The sequence below is a fragment of the Strix uralensis genome, chromosome 3 (assembly GCF_047716275.1).
Source record: "Strix uralensis isolate ZFMK-TIS-50842 chromosome 3, bStrUra1, whole genome shotgun sequence".
NCBI lineage: Eukaryota > Metazoa > Chordata > Aves > Strigiformes > Strigidae > Strix > Strix uralensis.
The window spans coordinates 2286524-2313887 of NC_133974.1; the positions used below are offsets into that span (position 1 = coordinate 2286524).

The 27364-nt window shown below is 39.6% G+C and overlaps 1 protein-coding gene across 4 annotated transcripts in view; it reads left to right on the forward strand.

Moving 5' to 3' along the window:
• The window catches only part of FZD3 (frizzled class receptor 3), a 60410-nt gene that overhangs the window by 2727 nt on the left and 30319 nt on the right, over positions 1–27364 (forward strand). Inside the window, exon 2 of one of the 4 annotated variants that reach the window (XM_074861292.1) lies at positions 2339–2859. In XM_074861292.1, the coding sequence (XP_074717393.1) occupies positions 2671–2859 (189 nt within the window). In that variant the 5' untranslated portion in view covers positions 2339–2670. Of the gene's footprint in view, positions 1–2338; positions 2860–24601; positions 24643–24830; positions 24978–26835; positions 26941–27364 lie in introns of those variants that run through there. The other 3 variants (XM_074861295.1, XM_074861293.1, XM_074861294.1) reach the window with 3 other exon arrangements.

The following is a 27364-nucleotide window of genomic DNA, read 5'->3' on the forward strand; positions in this document are numbered from 1 at the left end:
GCACCTAAATTACAGGGAACATGCTAAAAAATCAATTGCTAATCCACACTAAAAGTTGACTTCACTGAAGTTGTTGTATAAAGTCTTTTGGAGTTGGTGGCTGAAGTGTTTGGGACAAAGAAAAAAATTAATTGAAACCAGTGTTCTGGAGATGGTGAGAAACTGAAAAGACTTCTTTTCCTGAATTTGGGGAACTATTGTTAACATGTTCAGATCAAAGGACTAGATTCAAAGGGGATTAGGCACCTTGGACAAAAGTAAGGAGGAATTGGGTTTGTCTGTCTATAACTTGTAATCTTCTGGTCAGGATGTGAGAATATGCAGAAGTCTTCAAGGTTAAGTAATGCTGCCTGGAAGATGGGATAGTTCAGGTCTTTGGTTTTTTTGAGAGGTGCCAAATTCTTAAAAAATAAGTCTGAGAAATGACTTCCTTAGATCAGAAGGACACAGCTTTTCAGGGTGATATGAACTTGAAATTGGACTAAAATCAGATGTGGTTAGATGTAGCATGTCTTAGATATTGTAGCTAATTTTGGTCTTTCAAATTCAGTGTGTTGACTGCTCTTCACAGCAACACTTGCTTCAGAATATAAGCAAGGCACTGTGATTTGAGCTGTGTTGGGTAGTTCTACCACCTAACTTAAGGTGTAGATAGTTTTTTTTCTGCTTTTTTTGGTCATGTTTTATTTTCCCTAGGTTTGGAACAGTTTTACTATTTATATTCTTTATGTATTTCAGTGCTGCTTCAAACATGGATTCCCTGTCAATAGCTGTGAGAGAGTAAGCAGCCTGTGAAAGCAAGTTGTCAATGAACTTAATTTAACATGGTTATGTTTAGCATCTTGGTCTTTTTCCTATTTGCATGTTTGTTTTTACCAGCCTGTCTTGAACAGCTACAGCCAAAACCATTGCCGCACATGATTTTAAAGAGAAGCACAGAATTGTTTAGGTTGGAAGGAACCCCTCAAGATTATCTGGTCCAACCCACAAAGTATCTGAGGGTTTAAAGAGGTATATGCTATTTAATTTTTCTGACCATAAGATGGGCCTGTGTAAACAAAAGTGTGCATACATCACTTTTTTGATCGGCTGATACCAGCAGAAGTCTGGTAATTAACTCTTTCATATCTCTCACTAAGTTTGCATTAGGGACCAAGGAAAAACTTTCCCTCTCTGACATGTAGAAATTACTTCCCTTCCTGAATATCTAAGGAAAAACATTAGTCTCTCAAGATTGGAAGCCTGTTCAAATGTGTGATTGCCTACTCTTGGGAATATTGATGGAGTACTTGGGGTTTTCTGGTTCACACAAAATTTCTAAATTTCTGTTACCTTTTTTAACCATAATTTTTTTTAAAGCAGTTGGTTAGAGACTGAATTTTGCAACTTTCATTGCTGTATGACAAAACTGTTTTAACCAAAGGGCCTCTCTGTACTCTTACGGCTCTGTCAACTTTTTCCATGCTTTAGCCTCCAATTTCAGAGTTTGTTTCTCCAGTCAATGAGCACGATATGCTGAGTCCCTGTTCTGCTTGTTCCACTCCGGCCCCTTAGCGCTGAGAAAATGCAGATCCAGCCCTGGGGAATGATTGCTGTTTAAATTGGCTCTATAGGTAGAGTGGAACTGGCAGAGCAACCGTAGCGTAGCTACCTTTGCAATTTCCATCTTCACAAGTGTGTGGGGAAAGGAGTGCCCAAAGGATGCTGTCTTCTGACTAATCCTTAGCTGTTACGATGGTTTCTGGAGAGGAAGATATGAGATATGCGTGCAAGTAGAATGGGTTAGAGACAACAAAAAAGCTGCTTACAACTAGACTGAAATTACATATTTGAACATGGGTAGCCAAACCATGACTGCAGGTTATTGGGCAGAACAGTAGTCTTCACTCCTGCAAGTTGGGACTTGTGTATCAGTGGTGGTGACTGTTTTGTTTTTGTTTTATAATTATTCAGCAGAAGTTACGAGGCCATGCAACTAAAGAGATGCTATCGATGTGAATGTACCAGTGCAGATGCTGAGTCATAAATAGCTTGGTTTCAGTGTGGTCAACAATTGTAATGCTCACATGGTTAAATTTAAAGTGTGGGGTTTTCTAAAAATATTTTCTTCATAGTAAATACATTCCCTATTTTCACCATCCTTTTTGGGTGGAGTCTTAGACCATACCAGCTTTTTTTCCACCAGAAATAGTCTGAAACCAGGATTTAAACTTGTCAAGGGACCCTCTTGGATGTGAGAACTTGAAGCAATTTGCCTGCCAGGCTATTTACAGCTAAAATTTTTTAATCAATTACAAGGCTTTTTACTGTATTCTGTTTGTTGTGTTTTTTATTCTAGGTTACCTAACAAAAGAAGAACGTAACTCAACTGCTGTTCTGTCACGATGGGGTCAATTGTGTGGGAATGTGGTTAAACATTTTAATACCTTAACCTAATGCATGCTATATAATACTGAGAAAAGAAAAGGCAAGATTTCTCACACGTCTGTCTCAAACACATCATCTTCTGGTCCGAGCTAAGAATGTTGTATACAAAGAGTATTCCAGTTTTGAAGAACCTTGAACAAGGAGTGAAAATATCACCGTTGAAGTGAAATCTGAGGGTACATGAGGAGTTGAAAGAGCTTTCTGACTGGGCTCAGTAACTGGCCCCATTCCCAGTGTGGAAGGATGGCTGTTAGCTGGATGTTCTGTTACCTTTGGCTTTTGGATGTCTTGGTGGGGCACACAAGAGGGCACAGTTTGTTTTCTTGTGAGCCCATCATCTTGCGGATGTGCCAGGATCTGCCTTACAATACCACTTTTATGCCTAATCTTCTAAATCATTATGACCAGCAAACAGCAGCATTAGCAATGGAGGTAAGACTACTTTTTTCAGCAATATATTATGGTTTTGACCTTTTGTTAACAAATAATTGGTAACACAATCCAGGAAGATATTTCTATGAGAAATAAAAATGAAAAAATCAAGATAATTAATGATTTAAATGTAAAGCCAAATACCACTTACATAAGATGTATTGTAATATATACTAAAATATTCTATGACTGCAAAATTTGCCTAATTTAGTATAACTGAATGTGAAATACTCTGGATGTGTTTGTATGTTAGTCTGTTACTTTAAATATTTAGACAGATCAAGAATGCATATCTTGAATGGTCTGTCACTTAACTAAATGCCAGAAAAATAGCATACTGAACAATGAGTAGATGGTTTTTAGTTCTGAATACTATGTTCTTTGATGGCTTTGTAATATTTGGCCTTTTCTTACTCACCTAAAATTTGGTGTGAAGAAAATGAGAATAGTAAGACATGCTATGAAGATAATGGAAATTGCTCATTTATTAGCTGCAAGAATGTCTGTTGTCTTGCAGACAATTTAGGTAACCTGTTTCTGTTCTATATCCAGGCAGTCAAGCTTTTAGACTTGCACTTTCTTTGTTATAATGGTACCTTATTACTGTCGCCATTATTCCCAAAAACCTTTCTTGGACTTACACATAATTATTTTTTCCTTTTTAAAAAAAACCCCACATTTTCACTGATATTTGTCAAACCTTTCTTTGGAGAACTTTCTTGATGGGGCTTCAACCACACGCTTTGTCTCTTATTATCGATAGTCTAGTTTATACAAGACTTTTAAGTTCACTTCAGTCTGTTCTCTATCCAGCCACCCTTCCTAAGGAGTTTCCTTACTTGGTATTCTGTGATATGACTAGCATTGATGGAAATTCAGAATATTAGGCAGGTCTTGCTGTCAGCCTGTTCAAATTTTCATGAGAGATTTGTGCTGATTAGGTTTATTTGTATTTTTGAAATGCTTGGGGATCCTTGCTGGTAGACATGTGTTGCTGTACACTGAGAACAGAAAGAGTAATCATATGTTTTCATCTTTGAATGCTCTTCCTGACAATATAGGAACTTAATTTAATTCTTCTTGCTAAGTAATATAAAGCCAAGCCTTCATGTAGTCTTCCTATGTAAGAGTTGTGAGCCAGACTTGACAGGCTTTTTACTGTAAGAAGAAAATAGAGATTTTTACCCTTAAATTTGCTTTGTTTGAAAGAACTCTGGACTTGCATTGCAATGGCTCATTTGGATGTGGCTTGGGATTCCAATTATACTAAATACCTAGTAACAGGAATGAATTTTATTTTAGAATTGGTTCTGGTAAGTTCTGAGGACCTTTGAAGATCTAACGGTAAGGAGATAAAATGAAGTCAAAGCAAGTCATCAAGTTTAATAGGATCACAGTGTGAACAATTAGGTGTGTACAAACTGTTTCACTTTGAAAGGTGGAGTTTAGGATGTTAAAGGAAATGATGAAACCAGCTGGATTGAAGACTTTGGAGACTTGGCTTGCAGAGGTGTGGAGATAGTGGGTTTTGGTTTTTTGGCTGGAGAAGTAGATGGTCACCTCTTGGGGTGGAAGTAGATTATCAGTGGAAGGCTTTTGGGATCTGCAGTTCAGTATTTTCTTAAATGATCTAAAAGAGAAGACTAGTGGTAAGATGAGAAAGCCTATAGATACTGTTGTGAGTAACTTAAAGCTAAGGTCAAATCAGAATGCAGAATTGTAAAGATCTTGATTATGTTTGAGATACGTTGAGCCATAAAATTATTGAGGAAATTCAAAGTGATAAATATGTATGTGTTGGGGGGAATAATTTTCTTCACATCAGTGGTGGTGGTCAGCTTATTTCATCAAACTTATGATGGTTTTTTCTATTGAAATATGAGTTGAAAGCTTGACTGAGCACTAAGAAAGCCAAAAGGCAAATCAGACATGGAATAATTAGGAAAAGAATAAAGACCAGATGTTACAGTGGTGTTATATAATCCTGTGGGTCACAAGTAGCTGGAGTGTTGTGAGCAATCTCAAAAATTTACTTAGAACTGAAAGAGGTCCAGAGAAGGAGAGGAAGAATGACCACAGGCTTGTGGAACATATCCCATATGGGGAGTGATAGACTATGGCAGGGTGCTTTAGCCTATTTTTATAACAGAAAAAGCCCAACCAACAACCACCACCATCATAAGTGGCATGCAGAGGGTTGTAGGGGTTTGACTATACACTGTCTCGTCCAGCGCAGGAACTAGGCTCCATCAAATGAAGTTGCTAGAAGCCAAGTCAGACCAAAGATGAAGAGTTGAAACTCTTGGTACCGTGGGTGCAAAACGTTTGAGGAGACTGGACCAGGATTTGGAAGATAATGCCAGTGAGGGTGACTAGGTAGAAAAAAACCCATTTCAGGCTCTTCCCCTTAGCGGAAAATTGTCACAGGCTGGGAGAACATTTGGGGAATGTAAGCAACATCCTGCTGATGGTCCATTTTACTGAGCGTTCTGTACCTGCTAATGCAAGAGGAGGTACTATTTAGGGAGGGGATGCCAACCCCCTGTCTGTGGGCTTCTCTGGTGCTTCCCCAGTATCCACAGTCCCTGAATTATGGATGTTAAGGGTACCTCCCTGCCTATCCCTTTAGTATCATTTAATGGATCTATTATCAATGAATTCTCTAAATTATTTTATGAATACAATACTGTCAACCAGTTCACTAGCCACCATGTGAAGAAGTGCTTATTCGCTAACCTGTTTTAAACCAGTTTCCTGCTAGTTTCATTTAATACCCTTTTGTTCCAGTATTGTGCAATATTGTGCTGCAGTTAAATCCTGTTGCACTTGTGATTTTGGAAACCTCAGTTTTATCCCCCAGGCTTTTCCTCTCCAAATTGAAGTGTTCCAGCTGTTTGGGCTTTCTTCTTGCAATTCAGCTGCTTCAATCCTGTAATAATTTCAGTCACCGTTCTCTGTCTTGTTTTTCTAGCCTTGTCCTTGCTGAGGTGTGGAGATGAGAATGGCACACCACTCCAGATGTGGGCACACTAGGGATTTATTTATAAATAAAATCACGCTTTTTCCTGCTCATGGCTTCCTAGGAATGGCCAACATTATGTTCATTCTTCTGGCTTTTGTTGCACGTTTAAACCAATGATTTCAGAGAACTGTCAAAAATGTAACTTTCACTAACAGTCTGTTTAAGGCCACTGTGGGAAGCAAAGCAGTAATATATGGACCCTCAGTCTGAGCCAGAATAACTGGTGTAATTGTTCTTATCTTTGTAAAATAGCTTTCTGCTACAGAGAGAGAAGCAGCTGAGAAACAAATGTTACTTCTCTGCACTCGGTGGTACAAAGCTCAACTTAATAGCCTAAATTAGCTTGCATGAAACACTGTGTTGCTGCAATTCAGATACTAGCTTGATGTCAAAGCTATTCTTAAACTTAGCATGGGTGCGTTGGTGTTGTGGGTGTATGTATAGGACTCCCTTCTGCCTATATAATTAGCATATAGGCCAGTGGTTTCAGTCTGGGGATGGACTGTGGGCTATGTCTGAATGCTTCATGAAAAGTGGTGAAGGCTGTGCAAGGAAGCAAGGCTGTCATCAAGCTTAAATTCACTATGCAGCAGCCTGTGCCCCCATTAGCAGAGTTTTTTAGGGGTTTGAGCAGGAAAAAAAGAATGAAAAGCCACAGGTTTTCATAAGTATATTTCCACTCCTTGTATTAGCCTGGATTGCCCCATAAATCTGTACTTAGCAAGAAGGAAGTTATTATTTGGCTTTTTATACATTATTTAATGTTGCAGTTAAATGGATGGAGCACTGAAATTTTGAACTGAATGAAGTCTATTAAAACTTGCATTGTGACATTCTCGGGTAAACACCTCTCATCCCCAAGCCCTCCCTAATTGCTGCCAGCATAAAATAATATAGCAGCAGAATCAGTGTGATTCATCTTGTGTATTGGGGGGGAAGGCCTTGTAATTCTCACAGTTTTTCAGTAGCACTTTTTCACAACAGTTCCTCATAAAACCCATAAGAAAAATTCAGCTTGCTTGTACTGAAAGAGTACAATACAAGAAAGAGTGAATGGGAAGCAAAAAGGAGAACTACTACAGCTCTTGTCTTACCACTCGCTTCCCATACCATTGGTTGCTTCCTTGAAGGAACTGTTTAAAAACTTACTCAAAAACTCAGAAAATCAGCAAGTTGTCTTTTTGAGACTTTATGCTGAAATGATTCCTTCATAATTGTAATAAAGGCTAATAAGTTACGTCATCAATGTTGACTCATTATGTTGCAGCCATATTGGTATTAACCATCTTGATTTAACCAAGAAAAATCAAATATTACATTGGGAGTCCATCTTAGTGTACACTGGTCCATACTGTAATCAGTTCCTATGCCTGGCTTTACTCCTAGGAAGGACAGTGCCTTAAGCTTTCTGATGTGCTACATCAGCAAGGCCTGCTTTAACCTGGGAAGACTGAAGCGAGGGCTCTCTGCAGGCAAGGGCCTGGTGCGTTATTTTATCCCCAAGTATCTCCGAAGGGACCTCTTTTCCCAGAGGACAAACACCAGTTGCACCAGTCCAACCGCTGCGAACATCCGCTTGGCTGTAGCAGAGACTAAAACAAGAGTCATTTGACAGCTGCTGCTTTCCAAAAGGAGCAGTGCCAGTTGACAGGGACTAACACACTAGTCGTGATAGCGCATGGAGGTGGGAGATGATGGGTGCAGAGGGCAGGATTTTTGGTGTGGCCAAGGCTGAGGTGTCCGGGCAGGAGCGGGGAGCTGTCCTGCCCTCCAGTACTGCACAGCGGCAGCCGGTTGCCTCCCGGTTCCTGTCTCACTGGGGTCATTCCTTTTATCTGCTGTCATGTCAAACATATTCTAAGGTATTTTTTGAATTTTCTATAATATCCTAACATGTTGTTTTATTACAATAACCATCTACCATAGCCTGTCTCAGCTACACCGGTAAAACTTCCCTCTAAATGTGTTTGTGTTGATAGTGTGACATTGAGATGATGTTGCACCGCACTGCTGCCACAATTTTGCTGTGTTACATAGATCGTGAGCTGAATGAAGCAGTGACAATCGAGGAATTAAATTACCCCAGTCCCCCTGAGGGATCTGACCTTGTTTATCCATATCTTGGGTTATGGTTGCTACAAAGAATTATTTTCTGTCCCTTTTTCACTTAATATTCCTTTGGCCTTGAAGGATTTGCTTATGCGTAAGACTAGCAAGCAGTGGTTTTTATCTGCCTTAATACAATTTTTGTAGACAAATATTTGTATCAGAGAACAAATAACTCGGTAGCCTGTTGCAGCCTGGGAGCATGCTATTAAAGCTTTTGTCACTGATGAAGGGAACTGGTTTAATATGATGATTGCCAGCATTTTTGCAGTTAAATATACTGCCAGCACTTCCTTCTTCTTACCCTGATTTTTATGGGACCTCACAAATGATGCAAGGGATCAAAGAGGCTTTAAAGGACAGGAACCAGACATGGTTGAGGGCTAAATGTGTCCCTCTGGGTGAACGCAGGAGCATTGTCTTTTGGGATTATACAGGAGGTCAAACGCTCCAGAAATGAGATGATACAGTCACCATATGGGCAGAGGAGATAACATGCTATTCCTTTGCTCTTTCTCACAACTTCCATTCCCATTTTGCATATCAAAACCCAGCAGCAGTAGGGACTTAGGGATGCACTGTAGCTAGGTTGGCTACTGTGTAGTTGGGAGATGCAAAGGGGGAAATAGAGAAATAATATTATCCCACAGCTGATTTGTTTTTTGCAGCATGAGGAGGGTAGCTGGAAGGGGAGAGGAGTAATGTTGACTGATATGCTCCTACTCCATCAGGGTGGCAGAGTTCACCAGCTGGGAATCATTGGATTAATATAAACTACCCAGTCATGGGGTTTTGAATATTTAGAAGCAGAGCTAGTGAATAGTTAATGGACTTTGTCACAGAATATGCAACTCCAGATGTGCAGACACCTGATTTTTCATACTCTGTTTCAAATTTAGTGGTTTCTTGTACTGATTCTTGCAGAGGATAATGCCATTGACCTGCTGCAGAGCAGAGGGCGTGCTGCAAGATTTGCATACCCTTGCTAATTATATTTCTGTGTGCATAGCACAGTTTCTTTTCTGTGGCAATAGATTATTTTTTTTTTCTTCTCCCAGCAGTGATCTTTTGAGTCTTAGTTCATTTTTTGGGTCTTTTTTAAGTGGAAAAGAACTGGAGTATGTTTACAGAAGACATAGGAATAAATATGTATTCCCAGTCTAGCCTTAGCATCTGGGATAAGAGTTAGACATTTTTCCAGTGTAGGTAGGTCAAGTATTAAATGGCTCCTTTTAGTGGTGTTTCTCAAACAGTTTTTCTATCAGGCATATATTACTGCTGATTTTAGATAAGCGGGGTTTGGACTCAACATGGAATATTGTCTCTCAATTCTTGATTTGCTTAAGGGCCAGGGAGAAGTGTGCAAAATTCACTGATCTTGGTTTATGTGAATGTGATTCCTACCTTCCCTGGAGCTGGGAGGTAGTACTGCCCCATTCCTCTTCTGTTTCTGAGTGATTTTTTTCGGCTACAAGTGGGAAGCATCTTTCTTTCTTTCCCACTGATCAGCAAGGATGGGGACAACATAGGATGGAAAATCCTTAACTTCTTGCCCCCTTAATTCCATCTTTATTCCTTTTCACTCCTGCTCTTCTTTTGCTTTTCCTGTGCACTATATCCTCCTAAATCTCAGGACTTTTCCTTGGCTTTCTGTATTCTTCAGTTCTGCATCCAAAACTTGTAGAACTATAAGAATATAAAGCTAATGGAAAAGTAGGTTTTAATCAGCTGGTGTTTTGTAAGCACCCTAATCTTAGACACTAATTTGCAGTAAGGATTAATTTTCTCTTTAGTGTGTACGATTATGATGCCTACAGAACAATGGAACTGTACAGATCATAAGAATGCAAGCAGTGCACCAGCTGATTAAAGCCTACTCTTTCATTAACTTTAAATTCTCTTACTCCCACTCTGAATTTTTACCATAGAAATAGCCACATAAAGATTTCAGATTGTTTTATTGTTAAACCAGAATGTCTCAAAGCTAGGATTGCAAAGATGATTCTGCGGAGTACAGGCAGAGCAAAGGAGTGCCTGATAATGTAATGCTTAGAAATTCTTGCTTTAAGAATACCTGAGGCTTGTCTGTTTGAAACACACCAGCTTGTGGTTTCAATCTTGACCTGTAAAGGCATGAGTGTTGTGCAAAGGTGGTAGAAAACCTGAGTGGGTAAGAACAATTTGGGAAGAACTAGAGCTGTTACCATCCCCAGGCAGATCCATACAAAAATTAGTATGATCTGACAATTTTGTAAAATGAGGCTTCTGAGGAAGCTGTTTCTTGAACACAGCCTTAGACGGTCCCATATTCGGACCACCAATCCCATCCTTTTCACACACAGATCCAGTGAACATCAAGATAATCTGAATGAATATTGAATATTCAATGAATACTGAAGTATTTAGACTCTTTAGACAGGAAAAGAGGCCACGTGAGATAGTAATTTGCATTCAGATAAAGCACACAGCTATGTGTGTGTACCTGCTTTGAAGTTGACAGAGACTTAAATAAGGAAGAAAGGGAAAGAGGCTTGTCCTTGGGTAGAAATTTTTTGAAGCAGTTAACCCAGACAGAGTAACGTCCAGGAACAGATGCGCAGAAGACGGACTTTGAGGCTGCTGTTGCATGCAGTGTTTTGTGTTTGGCAGAGTGTTGTAATTCTGACAACCGGCCTGTCAAATACTGATTTACTGAGGAAGGTATTTGTCAGTGCAGAGGTACCCACACCCACAACAGCAAACCGAAGGGATTTGTGGACCTAGATCATACCTGAGCATGTGGTCCATCCTAGTACAACAGTCAAAGGGAATATAAATTATAACTTTAAGCATTTTAAGGTGGAATGGATGCTTGCTTAATGTGAGCAATTACAATGGCGAGTCTCTAATTTTTTATTCCTCCAGGAGCCATATCATTGCATTTCAGGAAAGTGGATAAAGGTATTCTAGTGCTGTGCTGTACAGAGCAGCATGAAAGAATAGAGTACTAAAGAGATGCTTCTTTCTAAAAAGGAGTACAAAGAACACAAGGGTTAAAACTTCTGCATGTAGATCATCAGTGTTCAAATAGTAGAGCTAGACAGCAGGTGTTAGAAGCTCAGACTTTCTTTTGCCTGGGTAACAGATGTTCTCCAGAGAATAATTTCAGAAATACTGTTTTCTAGTCTTTTATGTTTGTTAATGAGAACAAGATGCCCACGTGAATATTTTCAAAATGCAAACTAGTAGTGAGAGACAAAATGAAGAGAAGTAGGGATTGGGGTTTTTTCCGTTAAACCAATAAACTACTGCTTGCACGTTGAAGATAAACTGTCACCATGTTCATGTTTTCTTGAATAAAAGATTAATTCTGAATGATGATCCAACTGGAAATATGGAAACGAAGTTTAGCCTTAATAGTTTAGTGCAAGCATATGAAAAAAACATTAGTTCTATGTAATGATTCAGTTTAAAGTAAATGATCTACATCTTAATCAACATCTATTCACAGTGGGCTCGTTTTCAGGGTCATGGAGGCAGATGGCTCTGCATTGTGGCTAATTCTGTAGCATCTGGTGGAGGCTTAAAGAGGCATTATTAGGAAAGGTGGAACACACATGAATTTATTTTGTATAGTTAAATGACAGTGTACTTTATAGTGAGTTGTAGCTTTATATCTGCAAGTGTAAACTCAAAAGCAAAAGAATGTTGTGCCAGAGCATTAAGGGAATATTGGTCTTACCACTTACTGTTCCTCTTACCTACCACAAGCGTACAGACATTCATGCCTATCTTTGTATGCTTTTTCTCTACCTTAATCAAAATCAGCCTTATCTGCAGTTGCTGTGGGACAAAAAGCGTGTTTATATTATATATTGTATGCTATAGCAGTGCAGGTTACTTATATCCAGTAGTATGTGCAACTTGGAGGATGTAGTTCAGCTCTGTTAGTACTGACGTAGCTACCTCGTATTCTGCATGTACACGCTTTAGATTTTGTCCCTTGAAAGGCAGAGATCTAGCGTGTCCTCTATAGAATCAAGCCAACACTTCTGTTTAGTCCCAGTTGCTAGCAAGATCTTTCTCTTCCCCCTTTACACTCTTCTGATACAAAGATTTAGATATCTCAGCTATAACTTGCGAACGGACATAATAGGTTGAAAGCTCTTTAGTTTTCTGTCCTTTTGACGTGCCATTCTTTCAGAACATGTTCTTTTATGCAAAAAGTTGGCAGGGATGTAAATAACCGTTGATTACTTAAAAGTTGTGTGGCTTGGCTAGGATGTACTTTTTATTCTGCTGGTCACCTGGAAGTGGTGGATTTTCCTTGCTTTCTCTAGTGTGTAATGCTGGTTCCAATTATAGGATAGTCAGATTCAAAAAGAAAGCCACAACAGACTGACAAGATGAGAATAAACATGAAATAACTTAAGCACCAAGGAGCAGTTCTCGTACATTTTATCATTTGTCTTGCTGGTATGGCTGCATTTTTCTTTGTTTTGGGAGACATTTGTGGTGATTTTAGAGAAAGTTAGGATGGCTTTTGCAATTTGAATCAGTTTTGTATCAATGGGATGTTCCTGTTTGGCTGTGAAGCTGTTGTGTGCTGTGGTATGAGAAGAATTCACCAAAGCATGTTGTTAACATTCAAAGGACCAGTCTTCTTAGATTCACATGTTCTTCATTTGTGCACTGCTGCCTTACTCCCCATTTTGTATCCTGGTCATTAAGAGATGTTTTAAGGAGGGTTTTGTGACTTTCGGCAGGTGACTGAGCCAGTGTTTGTCCTCTGTCTAGCACCAAACCGGTACGGAAGGTAAGTAGCCCATGGGCTGCAAAAGATCCCTAATCATTGAGGAACCCTGTGCTCTTGAACTGAATTCATTATTCAATCTTGCAACACTTTGGACCTGCAAAAGAATAACTGTTTAATAAAATACGCTTTTAAAGAATATATTTGTTGTAAGAGACAGGCCAGTAGAAATTAAATCGGGGAGGAGATGGATAAACATAAAAACCTAAGTACAGCGATACGAAGTCAGACCAGCGATGTGGTCAGACTTGGTGCTCTGTCACCCGACGGCGGCCCACCATGGGTGCTGGATGGAACAGGCCAGGTGTGTAACACACATCTACCCAGGCTGTTCTTCCATGTTCAGCAATTTCTGGCTTGGAAATGATGTCTTGTGTTAGTAACCTTTGATGTATTTTTCTACAAATTTATCAGTTTTCTTCCTGAACTCATACATTCTTGTAGCATCCAGACAAATCGGTGGCAAATAGTTACAGAGGTTAAAGGTGTTATGTGAAGAATTTGCTGTCATTGGGTTTTTTTTTCCTTCTTCAAGCATACCACCTGCTGTTTTTATGTTCCCTACTTTTTGTGCTGAAGATACAGTGAACAACTGGACCATATTTTTCCTTTATGTATCATTTGTGATTTTATAGAGGTGTTTCATGCCTCATACTCCTGCTGTCTCTTTTACAAGGTACAAGAATAAAAGTATGCCATATTTATATTTTTATGTAGTATATGAATGCGATACCATGTTAATATGTAAATCTGCTCTGTCAGATTGCTCTTGCAGTAACAATAACGACTAGACTGTCTTCCAGATTCTGCAGAACTGTTAGTGTAAGCTGGCTCTGCATGTTTGAAGCCATAGCTCAAGAGCAATCTTCCCAAAGCTGTGTTGCTTCCAATGATCTGTGAGGCATTTAGAAAACATTTTCAGAGCCCATCAAAGTCAACGGGAAGATTCAGCATCTTTTCAGGAGAACATTAAACACTTGTGTCAGATTTGAGAATCAGATCTTGCCCAGTTTCTCTGTGGTTTCATCTAAATTAATTTGATGTGGACTTAAAACTAGCATGAAGTTGGATACTTGGTCCTTAAAGTTTTATTTTAACTTTTTTAATTTGTAAAACTTTTTTTTTTTTTTCACTGTAGGTTCTAGCGTTGTGTTTTTAATGATGCCTTTCCATTTTGTTTCCCATCTTGTGAATTTGGCCATGATACTCCCTCCTCCTCCCTGCCTCTGTCCCGCAGAGTTAGTTCCTATGGTTACCCCCCCCTTTGTGGGGTGACAAAGGTTGGCATCTTGATTCTCCCGAGCCAAATTCTGCCCTTTGACTCTCTCCCCTTTTCACACCCCTTGCTAAGCTTGGCCTCTTGCTCTGCTCCGAGGCTTGTCAGCGAGGGGGTTCCCATGGAAACGAGGAAGGAAATTTGAAAAGAGGAGAGGAGAGAACAGAAGCACAAAGGGCTGGTTAATTTGAATTTGAACAAGGAAGGAAGGAAGGCTCCTTGTAGTTCATCTTTGTGTGTTGTAGAAACCCGAAATTTATCTTTTAAAAGTTGCTTTCAATTTGTAAACTTGTTTATATTCCCTGTTTCTTGATTTATAGAACAAAAGTTGTCATGTTTGTGGCACTGAGCAAGGAGAAACATCTTTTTAAATTCAGTGAAAGAATTCTGGTCAGCCATTCATTTAGCTTTTTTCCCCCTCACAGTTCTGAAACATCGTTCACGTTTTTAGTATTTTTCTCTGAAAACTTACATCTATTACATTTTTTCCCTTCATAATGATTCAGTCATACTGTTAATTATCTAACATCTGCACATCCTTTTTTGTGGAGGAGTGGGTGAATATATGCCTTAGGAATCAGCAGACCCATCAGTTGAATCCCTGCTCATGAGTATTCCTTCTGCTTTCTTATTGTACATTTTTTAGCATTGTGGTCTGATCTGGGCAGGTGCAATATGGAAATGTAACTGCAGAGAAGAAGATGGTAACAAAGTTTGACCTTGAGTTTCAGTTTTGATGATAACTGTCAATAATAGAGAAAAAAAATCAGGAAAACAAAAATGTCTGTCACGTGATAGTGCCTTCTGGGACATGTTATCTGCATATTTTACGAATGTGTTAAATAATTAAAGTTTGATATAAATTTGTTAAAGAACAGCGCAGTTACTTTGTCTTCAGATTTCCTTCCTAGCTTTTTGAATGACAAATAGTCTGTCTAGTTCTCACAGAAAAATAGTCTTTACCTCACGTAGAAGAAATACCATTTAAATGGTCTGATTTGAAAATTTGTGCTCCAGCTGCACTTTAACAAAATCTTGTGGCTAAAATGCTGAAAAATCTCAGAATCTGAAGAGTACACATTTTCTTTAGTCTTACTTTGCAACTACAGGCAAATTATTCCCGTTATTGAGAATAACCTTAATTAAGTGGCATCACAAGAAGGCGACATAATTCTTCAGATCCATCAGTTACTTTTTGCTGATACAATGGGAGGCAGTTGCTTTTGTCTGGAAAGAGTAAGCTTCCAGGCTTTTAAAATTTAGGCTTTGGTTCCCCTCTCCCTTTGTACTAGTTGCCATTAGTAGCCGGGGTCACGTAGGGGACTCAAGAAAGGGGTGTTGAATTGAAGCCAGGACTGTAAAAGATCTGCGGCTAGCGATTCTCTTACAGCAGTAGCCAATTCCTCTGTCATAACCTGTTGTGCCCATCGGAGAGGAGCCAGTGTGACGGATTAAAGGACACGTTTTTGATCTGTGGGTGTTAGTCCTCATCTGTGAGGTGGGAGGCAGTGGGAGCCAAGCAGGAGTGAAATCAGCAGAGAGCTATGGAGCAGAACTCATCAAACATTAACAAATGCACATATGTACCCTCCTATCCACTATCCTGTCCCCATCCTGCTGTTCTGAGGTTTAAGAGACAAAGGGAGCTGGAAAGCCAGCTCTGCTGTGTGAACTTCTATGGTTCTTCGGAGCAGAAACGCCCTCGTGAGTGGTCTGCCTGGCAGCTGAGCCCTGCTGTGGCTAACCAAACGGGGCTTATCACAGCAGGCTTCCAGCTCTCTTCGCCTTCCCTACCTTACAGCCACACACCTGGTCTTTGCTCAATTGCATTTTCCATCCTTTTAGACACAGATATATGTATAAAAGGGATTTTGCAGCGTTGGGCAATTATTCCAAGAGGCAATCAATGGGAAAACACACTTGTCTCTTGCATCACCCTCAAATGCTTACATCTCCGAGCAATTTAATGCAGCCTTTCCTATTTGTCTGACCTGCTCTTTATAATTTCAGCCCACTGACTCCATTCTGTGTCGATTCCCCCGTTGCAAACACCCCTGCAGCATATTCCATGCAGAACTGCCGCACGGAGTATGTTTACAGGGCTTGTGAGTGTCACTTACTGTTTGAGACACGTTTTGAAGAGGTACTTCTTCCACAACACCCACAGATATTTGTTTCTCTTTATTCTATTTAACTGGAAAAGAATTTGGGTCTATCTCCTATGTAGGGACCCCACAGAGTAGTTGCATAATCTTTTTGTCTTCCCTTGTTTCCTTCCATCCGTGTCCCCTCTCTCCTCCCACTGTTTTATTAATCCTGTTATTGTGTTAGGTCTTGTCCTACTTGTCTAGAGTGTTTCAAAGACATGCCGGATACACTGTGGGAGCAATTTTCCCCAAAACTACGTTAGCGATGCAGAAGAGAGCTAAGCACAAACTTCTGTCCTCAAACAGGGAGAAACTTCAGGACCTTTGAGGGCAAAATATTATTTAATCTATTTTGAGAGAAGCAAGCATGCTTTTAGGGTGCCGCAGAAACAAATAAGCAGAGGCACTGTGGGAATTCCTGTCAAATATTTATCTGGTAAATTATTAACTGTAGGGAAGAAAAATAAACTTTGGGAGCTTGGTTTTATTCTTAATTTGATAGTTTTGATGAGGGTTTCAGAGTTGGTCATTCAGACACTTGTGAGGCAGATAACAGCTTCCTGTCCAGTGGAGAAATATTGTACAATTGCAATTATTTTTAGTTCTTTTTCCCTATCTTCCCCTTTAGAGTTCATCTGTGATCTCATTAACTTGGGACTAAATGGGAGGGATAGTATCCCCTAATGAATCTTAAATTTTAATTTACAGCTGCTGCGTTTGGCCTGTTTTTTTAAAATTTATTAATGGTTTAAAAAGGGTTAAAATTTGAAGTCATCAACTAATTATCTTAAAACTTGCATTTTGAGCAGAAATTATTTTTCATTTAATATGTTGGAGTAAAGGGAAATTTTCAGTCTTAACTCTTCTGTTCTGTATTATTGTCTGATGAAGTAGAGAGACCTGTTTAGTGGCCCCCTTGTAATTCTGTAATTGGGTAAAAAAAATATATATTGGGATGGACAATCTCTTTTACAAGATAAAAAAGCCATCCCAATAAATAGAGTCAGTGTTTGTTCAGACAATATGGACTCACTGTAGAATTATAATAATGAAAGAAAAAATCTCTTTCCAAAGACTGAAAACTTTCCCCAAAGCCACCTCATTTTCCCATTGTTTGTGTCCACCTGTACGTGCTGTGCAGATGGCACATTGGAAGAATTTAATGCATAATACCAAAATATAGAGAGTTGATCCCAAGATTCAACTAGCTGGGGTCCCATTTTATTTTTGTAATGGCTTTATTGTACTTGCTGACAAGTGAGGGCAACAGTACAGGATGATTCTGCGTAGAGCCCCCCGGTAACGCTGATAGATACACTGTTGCTTTTTTACTCAAACTTCCAGGTAAATTTACAAGTTTTCCTGAATAAAATCTGGATTATATCATCATCTGCCCATGTCTCACATGCCAATTAATGCATGTGAAGAGTACTAAGTACTGCAGCTTTACTTGTGTTAGAAATTGGCTAAAATAATCACCAAACCAGATATAATCCCCTGAGAATCCTTACAATCAAAATAGTCTGAAAACTGTAATTGGTATATGAGAGAAGAGAAATGGTAACAGCTGTAGTAGAGTAACTCTGTAAAATGAAGTGGAAGGTGCTGCTGAACTGAGATTTGGAGACAGTGCAGCTTGATTTGGGTTGGATCTTAGTCTAGATGCATATGTGGGACAGCAGGGCTGCGGGGTTTGCAGAGGGTAGACCACACATCCAGGAAAACCATTCCAAATTACTTATGCATGTGAATCAACCTGCTAATTTTTAGAATTAACTATACCAAAAGACAGCTTAGTATAGTAGGCTGATAGTGTAGCCTTCCTGGAAATGAAGCATGAGGGAAAGAAAAATAAATCGTTGTCAAGCCAGTAGACAATATGTTTTAAATATTGCCCTGGGAAATATCCTTGATTTTGAGGCCCAAAGATGCAAATCTTCCCTCCTAGCCAACTGTTGACAAGTGTGTGTGTACGTCTGTGTGTGTGTATGTCTCTGTGTGTGTACATCTGTGTCTGTGTACATCTGTGTGTATGTCTGTGTGTGTGTGTCTCTGTGTGTATATGTGTTTTTGCTGGTATGTAGATGTAACAGATGGTTTGTAATGTTAGATTGAGACACAGCTGTTAAAATATTAGCATTCATTTTACAGATAGGTTTTGTTTGCTATTCAGAATCATTTTTATAGCATTAATCCAACAGATTATGTTCCTTCTTCAGTTTGCTTCATATTATTTATGTACATAGTTGTGTTGGATCAGTGTCATGCTCTGCTTCTTTGCAAGCTGTATATACCAAAACCCCTGACTTTTCCATTGTTAGAGATGCATTATTGTATTACCTGAGTATTCCTTTTGATTTTCAATTTGGACAATAAATACTGGGCAGAGTCAAGAAGAGTTTCAATATGTAGCCAAACACATCTGTAAAATCATTTGGCACAATTGGTTTTGGTTTTTTATGTAATAGTACATTACAAAGCAACAGCCTTATTTGGATATTGCAAGATCATTCCCTGAAGTATTTAGGTTAGATTCATTATTGGCTTTCATAGGAGCAAGATTAAATCATTTAACCTGTGCCCAAGGAGATGTTCATCCTAATGTAGCCAGGTAAGACATGAGAAATTTTGAATGGTAATTCGTTCTTTGAGAACACTGACAGTCATAGCTCAAGCAGTAAGTTTATTTATTACGATGACTGAATCTGCCATTGGATTCTCGTATGTGAAACCAGGTGTTTTGGCTAGTAAGAATTTTGTGAGAGAATTTTGACAGCAGACTGGCTGCCAAGGGAGTAGCAAATAGAGCTTCCTGAATTAATTTAGTGTGTTTTTCCTCTTGCAGCCTTCTGTCTGTGAAAGGTTATGCTCCTGGGTTTTAACAGCATGAATGTCTGTTCTCTGCCACAGCAAGAAGTCTTTGTCTTCTGTGTTGTGGAGCTAATGCTGTAAAACTCAAGGGTTTACCTTAAACATATCCTTGTAATGTTTGCTGGGTCTGGCTGGGTCCAGGGCAGTTGAACTCTATTTTAGATGGTTATGAACACACCAGATGTCCTGAGCAGCACAGCGTAGGGATCAATGTCAGCTAATGTAAGGTCAGCTTCATGGTGCCCCATTCCTCATCTTCCAGCAACACGGCCCTTTTGCACCTCTAGCACTGGCACAAGTTTGCCCAAACCTGTTGTAAGGTCGTTGAGGAGCTAAACCGGAGAAAAACTAAGCTTAGAAAAAAATGAATTGATCAGCCTAGGTGTATTGTACAGGAGAGATATTTAGATGCTAACACTTAAAGGTCTCAGCATTCAGGATCTTATCCTGACTTTTTACACTACTGATGGGCAAATACAGTGTGTGTGGCTTTGGGGTTAGTTTCGTGGACAGTTTAAAACAATCTTAAACCCAAGTTGATGCAAAGGAGGCTGGTGGCAGGGGAGAGGGCAGGAGTTGATAAACTTATGCCCATTGTGAAACTGCACCCTGAAAAGCATTAGATGACAACCGTAATTTGTCCTCATTTCACAGCCATGTAGGAGAATGATGATGTCAACTGTACAGCTCGTGTTTATTTTCAAGGGGGTCAGCACACTGTAGATTCCCTTGGTTAGTCTGTCAAGAAGCAACTTTGTCTTGAATGTCAGAATTCAGAAAACAGAAGCTGCCTTCCATCCTCAACCCAGTGGAAAACATGGAGCTTCATGTAATCTGCACTGGCTTGAAATATTGAGCTCTCTTAGATATCCTGCTACATCAGCTGTGTGAAAAATCACGGTGAAGTCACACATGAAATGGTAGAAGTCATTAAGCCTTTGAGAAATCAAAGTAAATTTTCTTCAATAGAAGTATTCAGGGTTGCTTTCATTGTGTTTTAGAAATCCAACTTGTCTAATTTTATTCTGCAAGGTATTAATGTTGTTTATTATGTGGCAGACACTCATTCTATATGTTGATGGCAGTAAAAATGAAAAGGTGAAGTGAATCTGATTGGTAATGTTTAATCTTGGCTATGTCCTGTATTTTCCCTCATGTTTCCAATTTTTAGAAATTCCCTTTTTATGACCTCTGAAGAACTTGCTGTGGCTATCGACTCCACTGTGTGCTCTCAAGTTAGTGTCACGTCTTCTAACAAATCTTCATACCGATTGCTTTTCCTCCTCCAACTCAGCAAGGTACATTTTTGAGCACTGCACCAACAGTGAATTGTTGATACTCTTCACTCCTGTTATTCTTCAAGGAGACAGACCTCCCTTGAGTGGGCAGAAATAGTCCGTGAGTCGCTGACACACAGATCAGTCTGCAGTGGCAGAGCTGAGGGAAAGAAAAGGTTGTTATCGCTAACGCTCCGCTTCTCGTAAGGGCTTTCTCCCTCCCGCAGGGACAGCAGCACTGGAGCATTTTTTGGGCAGGCATCAAAGCAGTGATCACTCTCAGTTTGTACTTGAAGGTTGTCTTTGCAACCGCAGGAGATAGAAATGTGTCATTTAAATGAAAAATATTATTTTGTCAAGACTTACAGCTCCTGCCCAATAGTCTCTTGCTTGTCCAGGCAAGTGAGCTTTATAGTGTCTTAACTTAATAGTATCTAAAATAGGGTCCAGAGGACTATATATTTATTTCTCTGTGATGCTTTGGAATTCTCCCAAGCCCATCACAGCAGGCATATGGAGAGGAAGGAGGAAGTCCAAGCAGTCTCAGCTGTCTTATAAAAACTATCACTTCTTGAAAATGGAAATTGTTACCAGGACCACCCATCTGCATTCATCGGTTCCTAAAACATAAAGACCACATTTAGGAAAAGTGCAAATTGACAGATGGATGCCATCTTTTCAGTGTCTTCCAAACGAACTTGAGAATTTAAATTGAAGCCGGAGACCTCTTTAAAGAACAAGAGCAGATGGCTTTGCTTTTTAGTCATATAGACAGAGATTAATGTCATTTGCTGTCTTGTCTTTTAACTACTTTCATCTTTATCCTATTTTTTTTTCTGCACTTGAGAAATTAACCTCAGCTGTCTGTTTACAGACCAGAAAGTTTAGGGTGGTTTTCATGACTGCTGCCCTTTCACAGGGAAGGCAGGTAAAATAATTGGTCTTAGGTTTTGAAGTGAATAACAGGGTGATTGTCTGGTTTTAAAGTGAATAACGGGGTGATTGTTTGGTTCAACCTATAGCTTGAGAAAAATATCATTTAAACCCATATAATTACTTGACTTTTTTTTATTGTTGGAATGACTTAATAGCTATTTAAATGTGGACATGTATTTTTAGTACTAAGGTAAAACAATCTGAAATTTTTTACTTTTCAGTCTCTAAAGTAGTACGGTGCCAATCGAATCCTCATTGCAACTATAGTTTTTCCAGCTAACATCAAATTATGAGACCTGGGGTATCAGAAAACAGTGGGCTATGTGGTTCATAAGGGTTCGTACAGATAATGTGAGAATAGTTTTTTCCCATGCTGAAGAGGAAAGCTTAATAGGCGGCCAGAATTGTGACCCCATTTGGCTTTCCATACCTATATCACTGTGCAAAGCTAAAAATAATTGTAAAGAAAAAAAAGTATACCTAAGTTTCCCCGGACAAGGAAGTTAATGGTGAGGTAAGCTTTGAATATCCATTATGCTAAATATTCTACAATGAATTTGTCTTGGCACTGTGCATTAAAAGCAGGCTTGGGCAAATTAGCCTTTTGAAAACAGAATAAAGTGTGTGTGCAATAAAGCTGTACTTCCATGGTCACGTTAAGTTGAGCAAGTGAGGATTGATTCCAAAAGAAATGGACTGACTCTTACACACCTGACCGTGTGTTTCTGGCCCTTTCTGCAACCATTACTTATGTGGCACTATCTAGCTCAAGGCCAAACTGAGTGGAGAAAAGGTAGTTTTCTGTTAGATCCAGCTATGGTTTTTGAAGAATTTAGTGCCCCAGATCACTGCTCTTTGCAAATCCCCAGCTCTGCTGTGCCCATGTGAGCACTCCCTAATCTTCTTTAGGAAACACCAGTTCGGTTAAGGCAGGACTCTCAATTTGCTCAGTTTGAAGCAGTTTAAGTGCTACAGCAGTTGTTCAGCTCAGGATATTAACCTACGACAAATATTTTCGGGTTAAGTTTGTGTACCAGCGTGACTGTGGGCTACAGGCTCCAGCAAACCTAGCAGGATTCAGAGCATGCAGGTCAGAGCCATCGGAGAACAAATTTCTACTGCCTCTAGAAAAGCAATTCTGCCTGTAACAGTCTCTAGAGAACATTCACACCAACTGTCAGAGCTGAGAGAGCAGTTCAATCAGAGAAGACGTGGAGTTATCAAAAGCAGGAGGCAGTAACGTGTTCAGTCTAACTAGCAGTTGTCTGACGAGTTAAATCTACCTGCTGCTTCTGCCATTCTCCTTGGGAGGTAGCCTGGAAAGCATTATTGCCCAGGCACTTTTCAGACACAGTTCAAGATTTTTTCCTAATGAATAACAAGCTAAATTCAAACATAGGGCAACACAGGACAGAAAGAGAGGATCATGTGGCTGGCCTGAGACAGGATACGCCCTGAGGCAGTTCTTCCACCAGAGAATTGCAACAGTAATTGATAGTCATAGCATCACTCTTTTCCCATGAGCCTGAGGGAAGAAAACTTCCCTCCTGCTGCCTATGAGTTTATGAGAATGCCTCCTGTTTAGTTTTCTGTTAAAAGAAAGGAATATATAAACAAACAGAATAGTGAAAGATCACCAAGATAATTTCGTTTAAATCTTTCAGTAATGTCAGTTCCCAAATAACAGCCAGCTAAAGGACTACCACTGTGTAAAATAAAAGGTAGAATTTGTTTTATTATCTCTCAGTAATAGGAGAAGTCTGAAACTGTAACACAGTTCCACGGTGTATTTATAGTTAGAGTTATTGATCTTGCTTTGTAACCGAAAGTGAGTATTTGTTAAAAAAATTATTTGGGGGGGAAAATCTGCACTTATAATTTGGGCTCTCCTTTGTCTTTCATCCCCTCCTGAAAAAAAAAAAAACAAAAAACCAAAAAACCCACCAAACCAAAACCAAAAGAAAACCAAAGGCAAACGGGAAATTTCTACTCTCAGTTAGAGCATGGCCATTAAAACATTTTCAGCAGGTAGGAATTGTAGGGAGGGAAGGAGCTGGAGCCACACTGCTGGGAATTGGGAAATTTCTTAAAGCAACTTTGCTACCAGCAAAGAAAATTCTGGGGAAGAGGGAAAGAAGAGATGGGTAAGGTTGTACTGCAAGTTGGACTGCTCTGAGGAGAGTAGTGATAGGTGATTGTGGCAGGTTATTTGCCACACAACACCTGCATGGCAAAGCAAAGGAGGGACGAGAGTGTTCTGACTCAGCCTGAAAAAAAGTTGAGTTCCTAATGCTGCTAATCACTGGGTTTGAAGGAATTTGCATGGTCACAAAGATTGTTCACAAAGGTGGAAGGACTGGTGGGTGTACAACTGTAGATATATTATACAGTTATGTGATCTGGCATATTTTAAATACTTAAGTACCTTCAGGACTGAAGAAGTGTTTATCTCTTCTTAAACATTTATCCCTTCCCTTTCTTGGATTTCAATAATTTGAATTATTGAAATCAGTTTGGCTATCATGTCTTCTCTTGTCCTTGTCCTCTTCGTTTTTCCTCGGTCTGTTGAGTTATTCCACAGGCCTTCTTCAACAGCACGCCCCACTTAAACAGAGAGCCTTTTGTTAGGCACCAGTGGAGTAGGGCTAAATGTCATAACTTGCACTGCGTCCTTGGGCAAGAAGATAAAAAAAGCCTTTTAATCTCCCTGGCTTTATTTTTAATAGTAAACAACATAATCAGTAAGTGGAAGTGACTTTTCCTCTTAGGAGCTGCATGGGGGTAAGATAATTTTAGAGATAGGGTGCTTACAGACTGAGCTGCTTACAGGCACAACTGCTGCCGTTACTGCTTGAAAGCAAGTAAGTCTCTTTTTCTGCATTATGAGGAGCGGCTGTAGGGTTTTTTCTTCTTCTGTTGTCTAGCTTAGCCTCTTCATGATTTTAAAATAAATTGCTTTGATATAATTCATAAGAGAGTTTTTGTCTGCCTGCAGTTGCTATTTTGAGAGACAGAACGGTGTGAGAGAGGCTTGGAGTTGCTGGGAAACAGAACAACCAGCACTAGGGGAACAGTCCTATTAAATTACTCCTACTTAAGTGGATTTCTTCAGCGTTGTTGGGGTTGAGCATATCTGTACCATGGGTTGAGGAGTATGCTCAAAACCAGACGTGTGTTCTGCAGCTCTGAAGAACCCTAAGTGCAGTGACCATGCCCTCTGCGAGACTTTGTCAGGGAAGATTCAGTTACGCTGATGTTACTTCAGATGTTTCAGCGTCTTCAACCCAGCCTCCAGCTGCCGTGCCAGAAGGGAGCAGGTCTCTGCGCAGACCCTGCGTCGTATCTCTCAGGCCGGTGTGCGTGTCTCGGAAAATAAGTGGCATCTCAGATAGCAGGAGAAGCCACTGTTCAGGCAGCTGTCTCACATCCTGCGTGTTTGAGCACCCTGTAACTCAGCCCTCGGGCTGCTGAAGGGGACAGCCAGGGAACACGCTGCTCTTGCTGAGAGTGCTCTTTCAGACCTTGGAGCCACTGCCAAAGAGCACCATCTGCATCCCCATTTTTGGATGGTTTCTGTCTCAGTTCCAATATTCCCTCGGACGCCATTGCCCAGTGTCCTTTGGAGCTGACTGAAAGCCGTTACAGCAGCCACCTGTCCGTGGTGGGATCAACAGGATACAAGGAAATGCTGGTACCTTTCTGTTCCCTTGAACTTGCTTTACTACTTTGCCTTTTCTTTGCAGCAGCCGTGATCTGGAGCTCTGGTTGCACCGTTTTCTTTCATGCACACCTTGAGATAGTCTGGGATCTTCCTAAATGGTACAGCTTTCTGCATATCAACCAAAACCAAACAGATCTTTTAATGAAGATGAAGTAGCAGGAAAAGAGAAATTTCTGAAACATCTTTTCTTGATGGAAGGTGTATCAGAGGAGAGTAGTAGAGCATTTGTCAGGAGAACTTGAACTTTAGGTAGGGGTACATGCAAAATGGCAGTGGCAGGAGGCAAGACTTGGGGGAGCCGGAGGCATTAAGCCAATAGCTCTTTTTCATAAAAATATAACTTCATTTTCTTATTTTCAAGATTGTTGGAAAAGAAGGAAATTTAAACACTTCCCAAAACAAAAGTGGCGTTTTCCTTTTCTTTTCCCTTTCCATCAAATAAAGGAAGACTATTAAGCTTTTCCAGTCAGGTCAAGTGTCATAACTACCTAGAATCAATTTCTTGGATCCTAGTTGTCAAACAATAGCTTTAACTGTGCGATAGGCAATAACTACTTAAAAATAAAAACATATATGCTTCTGAAGTAAATGTCCAGTCAAACAGAAAGTATTCCCTGAGTAACAATGAGCTTGTAAACGCAAATACTTTCCAACTGTTGCTTCCTTTTTCCTTGTCAACAGCTCTGAAGGCTTATACTGCTCTTCATACAAGCTGTTGCCAAGTTGCATGGCTCTGTTGTCATGTGACCACCTTTTTAAAAATGCATAGCACTGAAAATTTAATCAGCTTGGTAAATAATAATAATGTTTTTTAAAAAATCAGTAAAATCACAGCATGGTTGTGTCCTGTATTCCAAAAATTAACCTTCTGCAGAGCAAAGAAGGCATATAGGAAGAACTGGAAGAGTAAGGAGCCGATAAGGAAGAACTAAAATGTGAAACTTTTCCTCATATTTTCTAGGGATTGTCATTTATATTGCCACAGAAGATGACCTATTTTTTGTTGTTGGGTCTGTTCTGTTCTGTAGTTTGGAAAAAGAAAATGTTGAATTGGTTTAAAATACTTCTCAGAAAATTGCTGTTTGAAAATGTAATCTTTCTACAGCCTACTCTTCAGCTTCAGCTATAAGATATAGGGTTTTTTATAGAGAGAGAGAGCAGGCTCATTTGTGCTTCTGCTATTGCACCACAAATTCTGAAGATGAGACTTCTTGCTCTATAATCCTGCCAGGCTGTGGAGAAGAGGAAACTCTGGTATTGAGATAATGGACTTTTTATAAAAAATCTGTCTAGAGCAGAGCTCATGTTAGCATTGCCATTGATCAAGCAACTGTCACCTTTTCCCTTCAAGCTATGATTTGAAATATAAGTCAAAGAAAAGAAGTGGCTTACTAAAATGTCACTGCTGTTTCTCTAGTTTGGAGAATTCAGCATTTGTATGCTGTTTTGTTTATTCTAGAAGTGTAAATGCTAATGTATTTCAATATTCTGTAGTTCTACTTTTAAGAGAATATAATTGATCTTCTATCAATATCTGAAGAGATGGTGAGGCTTTGTGTAGTGGTAGTTGCCACAAAAACTCAGAATAAGATACTGATCAACTCCTGGAGAGTTTTAAAGACAGACCATAACAAGCAAGAGCAAAACGAACCCATGCTGGATAGTAAGAAGATAACATGGATTATCAGTGTGCACCAGTTTTTATTAAGACATAAATCCCTGTCCTACTTTTTTTCCTTCTTTTTCATCCTCAGAAATACTTAAGAACAGCTATATATTGGCTAACTGTGATAGATTTTTCTCTCAGTGCTTCCAAGGAGTGTTGCTATCACCGTTACTTAAACCTGTTATAAAGCAACACAGTACCACAAGACATCGGTTATTTTTTCTGACTAATTTTGTTCAGCCTTTGATTTCACAGCGCTTTCTGATGGTTAGTCAAGAAATGACATACTTAATGTGACTTCACTGTGATTACAGCCCTCTTCTGGAAGCTAGAAAGTTCTATGTGCAAGAATTTATGTAACAATGATAGCATGCACATTGGGACTGTTTTCTGTCTACAAATGTACTCTGATGGTAGAATGGAGATTTTAACAGATGGGTTCTCTTCAGCTGGAGAAGATGCTGTGAGAAGAACGCGATGGAAAATGTCCTGTGTTTGCATTTTGTAGGAAGATAGGAAGAACACTGCCCTGCTGAAGAAATTCAAGAAATAGAGAGATTATTTACAATTATTATGTCGTGATCTGTAAATAGTATTTGAAAGATCACAGTATGCTATATTTCTCTACAGTCAAGGAGTCTCGCATTATCTAACATTCCTCTGATTGTAATCTCATCAATCAAAAACAAGT